The 12,233-nt window shown below is 45.0% G+C and overlaps 1 protein-coding gene across 7 annotated transcripts in view; it reads left to right on the forward strand.

Moving 5' to 3' along the window:
• The window catches only part of cep63 (centrosomal protein 63), a 151,445-nt gene that overhangs the window by 6,994 nt on the left and 132,218 nt on the right, over positions 1-12,233 (forward strand). For all 7 annotated transcript variants that reach the window (XM_068041341.1, XM_068041344.1, XM_068041346.1 and 4 more), the window contains one exon: positions 7,008-7,083. In XM_068041341.1, coding sequence (XP_067897442.1) covers positions 7,040-7,083 — 44 coding nt within the window. In that variant the 5' untranslated portion in view covers positions 7,008-7,039. The remainder of the gene's footprint in view (positions 1-7,007; positions 7,084-12,233) is intronic.

Here is a 12,233-nt window from a genome sequence, read left to right on the forward strand (position 1 = left end):
TGTTCACAATCTATACAAATGAGTTAGATGTGGGAACCAAATATAACATTTCCAAATTTGCTGATGACCCAAAACTAAGTGGGAATATAAGTTGAGGAGGATGCAAGGAGGCTTCAAGGGGACTTGGAGAAGCTAAGTGAATGGGCAAAAACATGGCAGATGGAATATAATGTGAATAAGGGTGAGGTTATGCATCTTGGGAGAAATAAAAACAATGTATTTCTTGAATGGTGAAAGATTGGGCAGTGTTGATGTCCAAAGAGACCTGGATGTCTTTGTTCATGAGTCACGAAAACTAACATGCAGGTGCAGCAAGCTATTTGGAAGGCAAATGGTATGTTGGCCTTCAATGCACAAAGTTTTGAGTACAGGAGCAAAGAAGTCTTCCTGCAGTTGTATAGTTTTTTTTAGATTGCACCTGGAGTATTGTGTACAGTTTTGGTCTCCTCATCTAAGGAAGGATATACTTGCCATGGAGGGAGTGCAATAGCGGTTCACCAGACTAATCCCTGGAATGGCAGGATTGTCTTATGAGGAGAAATTGAGGAAACTGGGCCTGTATTGTCTAGATTTTCGAAGAATGAGAGATGATCTCATTGAAACTTACAAAATTCTCTCAGGGTGTGACAGGGTGGATGTAGATAGGATGTTTCCCCTGGCTGGTGAGTCTAGAACTAGGGGACATGGTCTCAGAATAAGGGCTAGGCCGTTTAAGACTGAGATGAGAAGGAATTTCTTCACTCAGAGGTTGGTGAATCCTTGAGCTTCCACAGCCCTCTGGGGTAGTGAATTCCAATCATTGAGCATGTTCAAGACAGAAATTGATAGATATCTGGATACTAATGACATCAAGGGATATGGGGTTAATGCGGGAAAGAGGCATTGAAGTAGATGATCAGCCATGATCTAATTGAATGGTGGAGCAGGGTCGACAGCCTGAATGGCTTACTCCTGCTCCTATGTTCCTATCCTGAGGAACTCCCATAGCAATGTCCTGGGACTGAATTGATTGACTTCTGACAACCATAACCATCTTCCTTTGTACTAGATAAGACTCCAAACAGTGGAGAGTTTTCCCCCGATTTTCATTGACTTCAATTTTGCTAGGACTCCTTGATGCCATACTTGGTCAAATGCTGCTTTGATATCAAGGGTAGTCACTGTCACCTCACCTCTGGAATTCAGCTCTTCTATCCATGTTAGGCCCAAGGCTGTAATGAGGTCTTGAGCTGAGTGTTTCTGACAGAAGCTAAACTGAGCATCAACGAGCAGGTTATTGCTGAGTAAGTGTCGCTTGATAGCACTGGCGATGACACTTTACATCACTTCAGTGATGATTGAGCGTAGACTGATTGGGGGGGGGGGGTGGTGTAGGGAGTAGGTGTATTGGCTGGATTGGATTTGTCCTGCTTTTTGTGGACAGGAAATACCTGGGCAATTTTCCATGTTGTCAGCTAGATGCCTCTGTTGCAGCTGTACTGTAACAGCTTGGCTAAGGGTGTGGCTAGTTCTGGAGCACAAGTGTCTGGCAGCATCTATGGAGAGAGAAACAGAGGTAACGTTTCAGGTTTGTGACCTTTCATCAGAAATTTCCAGCCCTTTGTTTTTATTTCAGATTTCCAGCATTTGTAGTATTTTGCTTTTGTTCAGTACTACAGCTGGGATGTTGTCAGGGCCCATAGTCTTTGCTGTATCCAGTGTCTTCAGCCATTTCTTGATATCGTGAAGTGAGTTGAATCAGCTGAAGACTGGCATCTGATGCTGGGGAACTCAGGAAAATAACACCAGCCCTGAGTTTTAAGTGCTATTGGAGGAAAGAGGTCAAGGGTATGGGCCATCTACTGCAAAAAAAAAGCAGTGATTTGTGTTTATGTTGAATCTTTCAAAGTGTAAAAATGTGATTCAGCAAAAGTCAGTTTTCTCTGTTTGAAATGTCAGAATGGAACGGGATGCGATAGAAGAATTATAGAGGTTAATGGAGACAGTTTTACTGGGGTAAAAGACAGCAATTGACACTTCAAGGTTGTATTTCGCAACTATTTGATTTCGAGAAGTTCTGAACAAAACATAGGTTGGTGTCATACTGATCAATGGCCCAAGTGTGAATTGTTGCTAACAACAGGCATGACAACAACAGGTATGATTGAACTAGAATCTAACAGAATGAAGCAAGTCCTTCGATACCAGCTAGTTATATGTGGTAATACATGGTGACAGAGGTAAGTGTCAGAAGAGTAAAAGCAGCATTTAGACCAGTGAAAAGCAACAAAGGTTATTGATGCTAACTTACGATTTACAGTGCTGAATAAGATAGGACTGGATTATAGCGAGTAAACCTAACAATGCTGAATTGGGAACAGAGTTTGGAGGGAACTGAAGACAATGGCTTTGGCTTCCCAGTATTTAGTTCGAGGAAATTTCTGCTCATCCAATACTCTATTTCAGTGAAGCTACATGACAAAGATCCATCCTATTTTCACCTACTTACTGCCTCTCAGCGACATCAACCACAAACCCAATGTCAAAGTTCTGCATATCCGCTGATTGACATCCAGCTCTATCTCGCCACCACCTCTCTGGATCGCTCCATTATTTCTGATTTGTCATGCTGCTTGTCCAACATCCAGTCCTGGATAAGCAGAAAATTCCTCCAACTAAATATTGGGAAGACTGAAACCATTGCCTTCTGTGGCCACCACAAACTCTGTCTCCTGGCCACTGTCTGAGGCTGAACCAGACCGGTTGTAACCTAGGTATCCTATTTAACCCCGAGATGAGCTTCTCACCATATTTGCTTCATCACCAAGACTGCCTACTTCCACAACATCAGCTGTTTCTGCTCTTGCCTCAGCACATCTCAAACTGTCATCCATTCCTTTGTTCACCTCTGACTATTTCAATGCTTTCCTGCATGACCACCCATCTTCCATCCTACATAAACTTGAGCTCATCCAAAACTTTGCTGCCTGTATCCGAAGTAGCACCGGGTCCTGTTCATCCATCACCTCAGGGTTTGCTGACCTATAATGGCTCTTAGACCGGCAATGCCGCAAATATAGGTTTTTTTGCCCTTGTTTTCAAATCCCTTCATGGCCTCACCCTTCCTGATCTTTACAACCTCCTCCAGCTTTACAACCCTTTGAGATCTCAGCAGTCCTCCAATTCTGGGCTGTTGAGCATCACCGATTTCCATCGCTCCACCATTGGCGGCTGTGCTTTCAGCTGCTTGGACCTTCTGGAATTCGCACCCTGAACCAAGCTTTTGGTCATCTGTCCAAATATGTCCTCATGTGGCTTCATGTTAAATTTTGTTTGGCATCCCTTGAGATGTTTTACCACATTAGGACACTACATAAATTCAAGTTGTTGAATGAGATGTCACTGCATTAGAGAGAGTGAACCTTGCAGTACTGAATGAGATGGGTCTGGATTACAGAGTGTATTTTGTTGCAGGCCATTCTGCAAGAGTAAGATATGGGGCACAGGTCAGAACTGAAATAAAAACAGAAAGTGTTGGAAATACTCAGCAGGTCAGGCAGCATCCGTGGAGAGAGAAACTGAGTTAACATTTCAGGCCTGTGACCTTTCATCAGAACTGGCAAAGGTGAGAAAAGAATTAGCTTTTAAGTAAGTGAAGGGGGTGGGGGGATAGTGGGGAAGAGAACAAAAGACAAGTGTGTGACAGGGCAGAGGGCAGGAGAGATTAAATGACAAAGCCAAGTCATGCTCTGAAATTATTGAACTCAATGTTCAGTCCGAAAGGCTGTAGAGTGACTAACCAGAAGATCAGGTGCTACTCCTCGAACTTGTGTTGATGTTCACTGGAACACTGGAGCAGGCCAAAGATAAAAATGTGGCCATGGGGGCAGGGGGGTGGGTGGGGTGTTGAAATGGCAAGCGACCGGAGGCTCGGGGTCATGCTTTCAGACTGAGCTTAGGTGTTCAGCAACGCGGTTGCTCAATCTGCGTTTGGTCTCCCCAATATAGAGGCGACTCTATTATGAGCAGCGAGTACAGTATACTAAATTGAAGGAAGTACAAGTAATCGTTGCTTCACCTGGAAGGAGTGTTTGGGACCTTGCATGGTGAGGAGAGAGGAGGTAAAAGGGCAGGTATTACACCTCATGTAATTGCATGGGAAGGTACCGTGGGAAAGGGACGAGGTGTCAAGGGTGATGGAGGAGTGGACCAGGATGTCGCAGAGGCAGTGATCCCTTCAGAATGCTGACGGGAGGGGAAGGGAAGATGTCTTTATTGGTGGCATCACACTGGATGTGGAGAAGGATGATCCTTTGGATGTGGAGGCTGGTGAGGTGGAAAGTGAGGACAAGGGGAACCTTATTGCAGTTCTGGGAAGGGGTGAAGGCAGAAGTATGGGAAATAGGTCGGACACAGTTGAGGGCCCTGTCAACCACAGGGGGTGGGGGGGGGGGCGGGTAGTCCTCGGTTGAGGAAAAAGGAAGACATGCCAGAACTACTGCTGTTGAAGGTTGCAGGATCGTAACAGATGCTTCGGAGATGGAAAAACTGGGAGAATGGGATGGAGTCCTAACAGAAACAGGGTGTGAGGAAGTGTAGTCAAGGTAGCCGTGGGAGCCGGTGGGCTTATAATGAATATTAGTAGACAATCTATCCCCAGAGATGGAGACAGATAAGTCAAAGAAAGGAAGGGAAGAGTCGGAAATAGAGCATGTAAAGGTGAGAGAAGGGTGGAAATTGGAAGCAAAGTTGAAGTTTTCCAGTTCGGGTTGAGAGCAGAAAGTGGCACTGATACAGTCATCAATGTACCCGAAAAAGAGGTGAGGGAAGGGGGCCTGAGTAGGACTGGATCAAGGAATGTTCGACATATCCCACAAAAAGACAGGCATAACTAGGACCCATGCGGGTTCTCATAGCGACACCTTCTATTTGAAGGAAGTGAGTGGAGTTGAAGGAGAAGTTGTTGAATGTGAGAACAAGTTCTGCCAGGTAGAGGAGGGTGGTGGTGGATGGGGACTGGTTGGGCTTCTGTTCAAGGAAGAAGTGCAGAGCCCTCAGATCGTCCTGGTGGGGGATGGAGGTGTAGAGAGATTGGACGTCCATAGTGAAGAGGAGGCTGTTAGGGCCAGGAAACTGGAAATTGTCAAAATAACGTATGGTGTCTGAAGAGTCACGGATGTAGGTGGGAAGAGACTGGACCAGTGGAGAAAAGATAGAATGAAGATCGGAAGAAATAAGTTCAGTGGGGCAGGAACAGGCTGAAATGATGGGTCTACCAGGACAGTCCTGTTTGTGGATTTTGGGAAGGAGGTAGAAGTGGGCTGTTCGGGGTTGTGGGACTATGAGGTTGGAAGCTGTAGAGGGAAGATTTCCGGAGGAGATGAGGTCAGTGACGGTCCTGGAGACAGTGGCTTGATGTTCGGCGGTGGGGTCATCGTCCAGGGAAAGGTAGGACGAAGTGTCTGAGAGTTGGCGCTCAGCCTCTGCAAGGCAGAGGTCGGTATGCCAGACAACAGCAACAACACTCTTGTCAGCAGGTTTGATCACAATGTTGGGGTTGGACCTGAGAGAACGGAGTGCAGCAAGTTCAGAGGGATTCAGATTAGAGTGAGAGAAGGGAGCAGAGAAATTGAGACGGCAGATGTCACGCTGACAGTTTATTTTTTATTTATTTAGAGATACAGCACTGAAACAGGCCCTTCGGCCCACCGAGTCTGTGCCAACCATCAACCACCCATTTATACTAATCCCATTACCCTCTCACATCCCCACCTTCCCTCAATTCCCCTACCACCTACCTATACTAGGGGCAATTTATAATGGCCAATTTACCTATCAACCTGCAAGTCTTTGGCTGTGGGAGGAAACCCACACGGTCACAGGGAGAACATGCAAACTCCGCACAGGCAGTACCCAGAATCGAACCCGGGTCGCTGGAGCTGTGAGGCTGCGGTGCTAACCACTACACCACCCAGTTCTCAATGAAAAGATCAAGAGTGGGTAACAGGCCAGATGGAGGGGTTCTGGAGATGGGTGAAAGGGTCTGCTGGTCAGGGCGAGGACTCCTGGCCAAAGAACTGAGCCTGGAGGCAAAGACGATGGAAGAGGAGGTCAACATCATGCTGAGCATGAAATTCATTGAAGTGGGGGGTGTAAGGGGATAAAACTGAATCCTTTGGAACGCACAGAATGTTTAATGTCAGAGATGGGAAGGCCAGAGGATGATCATTATAAGCCCAAACCTACCTTGCCTACACTTCCTGTAAGGACTGTATCCCATTCTCCCAGTTTCTCTATCTCTGGATCTGTTCTGATGATGCAATCTTCCACAACAGCGCTTCTGACATTTCTTCCTTTTTCCTCAACCGAGGAATCTCCCCCACTGTGGTTGACAGGGCCCTCAACCATGTCCAACCTATTTCCCACCCTTCTGCCCTCACCCCTTGCCCTCCCTCCCAGAACTGCGACAGGGTTCCCCTTGTCCTCATTTTCCACCCCACCACCTTGCACATCCAAAGGATCAACCTCCGCTATTTGCACCACATCCAGCGTGATGCCACCACCAAACACATCTTCCCTTTCCCTCCCCTGTCAGTGTTCCGAAAGGATCGCTTTCTCTACGACACCCTGGTCCACTCCTCCATCTCCCTTGTCGTCCTGTCCCCTTCCCACGGCACCTTCCCATGCAATCGCAGGAGGCGTAATATTTGCCCTTTTACCTCCTCTCTCCTCACGATCCAAGGCCCCAAACAGTCCTTCCAGGCAAAGCAGTGATTTACTTGTACTACTTTCAATTTAGTATACTGTATTCGCTGCTCACAATGCGGTCGCTCTGTATAGGGGAGACCAAACGCAGATTGAGTGACCGCTTTGCGAGACACCTCCGCTTAATCTGAAAGCATGACCCCGTGCTTCCGGTCTCTTGCCATTACAACCCTGTTTAACCAATAGTGGGTTGTGGGAAATACAGTTTTGAAGCATTGCTTTTTAAGGAAACTTGGTAACTCTTCCTGTTCTTGTCTCAACAGTTGTCCATCTGAAACTGGGAGGAGAGGAGGAAATGGAGGCTTTACTGGAAGCAGTGCAAAACTTTGGCCAAGATGGGTAAATCGAATAACTTGTTCTGTATAGTGTTCGTTGTGCTTAGAAAAGCTAATGTTTTGGGGGCTTGAATCTCTCTTTTGCCACTCTGGTAAACAGCTTCTAAATTCCATTGCTGTATAATCATTCCTCATATTTATCAAATGTGAAAACCTACCACAGGATTTAACTTTCACATTAAATTTTTCTTTCAACTAACAGCAGTTTACAAGAAGGCTCAGAAATTTGTCGGGCTATGGGAGAAAAGCAGGGAATTGGGACTAACTGGATAGCTCTTTCAAAGAGCCGCACAGCCACGATGGGCCAAATGCCCTCCTTGGTGCTGTAGCTTTCTGTGATAAAAGGGACAAGAGGGGAAAGGTGAAAATTTGTTCAAGGGTTAGGCACTGAGAAAACTGAGACAAAAGGCTATGAAGAGTGCAAGAGGAATAATGAGGAAAGGTATGGTCTTCACCCCTGAACAATCTCAGTAATGTTGCATTTCGTTTGATGTCTTTGAACCAAGGAATGGGTTATGAGACGTTGTCTAATTTTTTGAAGTGCGCAGGTGATTAAGTGCGCAGCCGCTTTAAATTAATTTAAACGTGTGACTGCTTTAAATTTTTTTGCATGGCTGTGTGCAGTAATTTAAAGGGGCTGACTTGTGCGCAGGCTTTGCAGGTACTTTCAGGTGGCTGCGTAACTTACAGGGAACATTGGTTAAGGGAATTCTGTTTCTCTTCGATCTACCGTTTCCTTAGCTGGAAGTGGACAAGGCTTTATTTTTCAGTTTGTTCTTGAGAAGAATGTGATGTTGTCAAGGCAGCATTTGGTGTCTGTTCCAACTTTTCCTGAGGGTATTGAGAGTCAATCACTTAGTATGGGTCTGGAGTCACATGTAGGCCAGCCCAGGTTAGAGTGGCAAGTTCCCTTCCCTGAAAAACAGTGAACCAACTTTCATGGTTATACCTTCTGGTGGTTGTCCACAAATTCATGGACTCGATGGGCTAAATGGCTTTCTTCTGTGCTGTTACGACTCTAAATTACCAGATTATTTAATTCTGTTATCAATGAGTCATTGTGGAATTTGAACTCAACCGCTAGATTGTTAGTCCAGTACCAGAACCATATTATTACCCTTAGATGTGATGACCCCTATAGTGTAATAGGCTATTATTAACTTTCAAGACTGAGAAATAGCCAGTTGAAGCATTGTCATTGCCTATAAAATATTCTCCTATACAAATGACCACTTTAAGGTCGAGTGAAAAATATACAGAATACTGAAGGATAGCAAGGAAAAGTGAAACTAAACCTAATTAACTGAGAAAAGCTGTGAAGAAACCTTTTATAATAAAAAAACAAGAATTGCTGGAAATACTTAGCAGGTCTGGCAGCATCTGAGGAGAGAGAAGCAAAGTTAACGTTTCAGGTCAGTGACACTTCTTCAGAACTGACAAATATTAGAAATGTAAAAGATTTAAAGCAAGTAAAGCGGGGGTTGGGGCAAGAGATAACTAAAGAGAAGGTGTTGATAGGACAAGGTCACAGAGAATAACTGATCAGAAGGTCATGGAACAAAAGCAAACGGTATGTTAATGGTGTGCTGAAAGACAAAGCGTTAGTACAGAGAGGGTGTGAATAGATTGTAAAGCACAAAGCACGCCAAGCACAAGTATTAAATTAAAAAAAAACAGAAACCTTTTAATTTGACACTGAAACCAAAAGCAAAATACTACGGATGCTGGAAATCTGAAATAAAAACAAAAATTTCTGGAAATACTCAGCAGGTCCGGTAGCATCTGTGGAGAGAGAAACAGGGTTAACGTTTCAGGTCGATGACCTTTCAACAGAACTAGTAAAGGTCAGAAATGTAATGGATTTTGAGCAAATCCATTGTGTTGTCCGGCGCTACCCCTTGCTAAATGGGATGGATTCAGAACAGATCTGGTAGCTCAAAACTAGGCATCAATGAGGCACTGTGGACCATCAGCAGAATTGTGTTCAATCACAATCTGTAACCTTATGACTCAGCATATCCCTCACTCTACCATTACCATCAAGCCCAGGGATCAACCCTGGTTCAACAAAGAGTGTAGGAGAGCATACTAGGAACAGCACCAGGTATACCTAAAAATGAGGCGCCAACCTGGTGAAGCTACAGCACTGGACCACTTGCATGCCAAACAGCGAAAGCAGCAGACAATAGACAGACTGAAGCGATTCCACAACCAACAGATTAGACCAAAATGCTGCAATCCAGCCGCAACCAGTCTAGATTGGTAGTGGACAATTAAGCAACTAACTGGAGGAGGTGGCTCCACAAATCTCCCCACCCTCAATGATGGAGGAGCCCAGCACATTAATGCAAAAGAAAAGGCTGAAGCATTTGCAACCATCTTTATCCAGAAGTGCCGAGTGGATGATCCATGTCGGCCTCCTCCTGAAGTCCCCAGCATCACAGATGCTAGTCTTCAGCCATTGTGATTCAGTCCACACAATATCAAGAAATGGCTGAAGGCACTGGATACTGCAAAGGCTATGGGTCGTGACGTATTCCGGCTGTAGTGCTGAAGACTTGTGCTGCAGAGCTTGCCGCACCCCTAGCCAAGCTGTTCGAGTACAGCTACAACACAGGCATCTACCTGACAATATGGAAAATTGTCCAGGTATGTCTTCTCCATAAAAAGCAGGATAAATCTAATCCAGCCAATTACTACCCCATATTTCTACTCTCGATCATCAGCAAAGTGATGGAAGGTGTCGTCGCCACTGCTATCAAGCGGCACTTAAACAGCAATAAAGCCCCTGCTTACTGATGCTCAGTTCGGGTTCTGCCAGGGCTGCTCTGCTCCTGACCTCATTACAGCTTTGGTCCAAACATGGACGAAAGAGCTGAACGAGGTGTGGTGAGAGCGATTGCCCTTGATATCAAGGCAGCATTTGACAGAGTGTGGCATAAAGGAGTCCTAGCTAAACTGGAGTCAATGCGAATTGGTTGGAGTCATACCTTGTACAAAGAAAGATAGTTGTGGTTGCTGGAGGTCAATCATCTCAGCCTCAGGACATCGCTGCAGGCTTTCCAAAGGGTAGTGTCCTAGGCCCGACCATCTTCAGTTGCTTCACCAATGACATTCCCTCCATCATAAGGTCAGAAATGGGGATGTTCACTGGTGAAAAGGATGTTTATTTAATTGCAAGGAGTATAGTAAATAAAACTGATGAGTTGAGGGCACAGATAGACACACGGCAACATGATATCATTGCTATAACAGAAACTTGGCTTAAGAGGGGCAAGAATGGCAGCTCACCATCCCTGGATATAGAGTTTTCAGGCGTGATAGAGAAGGAGATAAAAAAGGAGGGGATGTAGCATTATTAGTTAAGTAATTAATAACAGCTTTGAGAAGGGATGATATGCTAAATGAATCATCAAATGAGGCCATATGGGTGGAGCTCAGAAATAAAAAAGGGGCAGCCACACTACTGGGAGTGTACTATTGACCCCCAAACAGTGAGAGGGAGATAGAAGAACAAATGTGTAGGCAGATTTCTGAGTGCAAAAACTTTAGGGCAATAATAGTTGGGGATTTCAACTATCCCAATATCAACTGGGATACAAACAGTGTGAAGGGCACAGAGGGGACAAAATTCTTGAACTGCATTCAAGAGAACGTTTTTAGCCAGCACATAACAAGCCCAACGAGAGGGGGCGCAATTCTAGATTTAGTCTTCAATAATGAAGCTGGGCAAGTGGATGAAGTAACAGCGGATGACCATTTTGGAGATAGTGACCATAATACAATTAGTTTTAGCATTATCATGGAAAGGAGCAAAGATAAAACAGGAGCAAAGGTTGTAAATTGGGGAAAGGCAAATTTTACAAAACTGAGAGGTGACCTAGCGAAAGTGGACTGGATACAGCTACTTGAAGCAAAATCAGTGGCAAACCAGTGGGAGGCATTCAAGAATGAGATTATACGGGCACAGTGGAGGCAGGTTCCCATAAAGATTAAGGGAGGTACTGCCGAATCTAGAGCCCTCTGGTTATCTCAAAGCTTACAGGGTAAGTTAAAGCAAAAAAGAAAGCTTATGACGATCACAAATATCTTAATACTTCGGAAAGCCTAGTGCAGGGGTATAGTAAAAAAAGAAGAAAAGCAAAGAGAGGACATGAAAAATTATTGGCAGGTAAAATCAAAGAAAACCTGAAGATGTTTTATCAGTACATTAAGAGCAAGAGCAGAGGCCCGAGAGGAGTATAGAAAGTGTAGGGGGGTACTTAAAAAAGTAATTAGGAGAGCAAAGAGGGGGCATGAAAAAACACTGGCGGGCAAGATAAAGGAAAGTCCCAAGATGTTTTATAAGTATATTAAAGGCAAGAGGATAACCAGGGAAAGAGTAGGGGCCATTAGGGACCAAAGTGGCAATCTGTATGTGGAGCCGGAGGACGTGGGTGAGGTTTTAAATGATTACTTTTCATCTGTGTTCACTATGGAGAAGGACGATGTAGGTGTAGAGATCAGGAAGGGGGACTGTGATATACTTGAACAAATTAGCATTGAAAGGGAGGAGGTATTAGCGGTTTTTGCAGGCTTAAAAGTGGATAAATCCCCAGGCCCGGATGAGATGTATCCCAGGCTGCTATGTGAGGCAAGGGAGGAGATTGCAGGGGCTCTGACACAAATTTTCAAATCCTCTCTGGCCACAGGAGAGGTGCCAGAGGATTGGAAGACAGCGAATGTGATACCATTATTCAAGAAGGGTCATAGGGATAAACCAGGTAATTACAGGCCAGTGAGTCTAACATCAATGGTAGGGAAACTATTGGAAAAAATTCTGAGGGACAGGATTAATCTCCACTTGGATAGGCTGGGATTAATCAAGTATAGTCAGCATGGCTTTGTCGGGAAGATCATGTCTAACAAATTTGATATTTGTCGAGGAGGTGACTAGATGTGTAGATTAGGGTAAAGCAGTTGATGGAGTCTACATGGACTTCAGTAGGGCTTTTGATAAGGTCCTGCATGGGAGATTGGTTAAGAAGGTAAGAGCCCATGGGATCCAGGGCAATTTGGCAAATTGGATCCAAATTGGCTTAGTGGCAGGAGACAGAGGGTGATGGTTGAGGGTTGTTTTTGCGATTGCAAGCCTGTGACCAGTGGTGTACCGCA

Source organism: Heterodontus francisci, chromosome 11, assembly GCF_036365525.1.
Source record: "Heterodontus francisci isolate sHetFra1 chromosome 11, sHetFra1.hap1, whole genome shotgun sequence".
NCBI classification, from domain to species: domain Eukaryota; kingdom Metazoa; phylum Chordata; class Chondrichthyes; order Heterodontiformes; family Heterodontidae; genus Heterodontus; species Heterodontus francisci.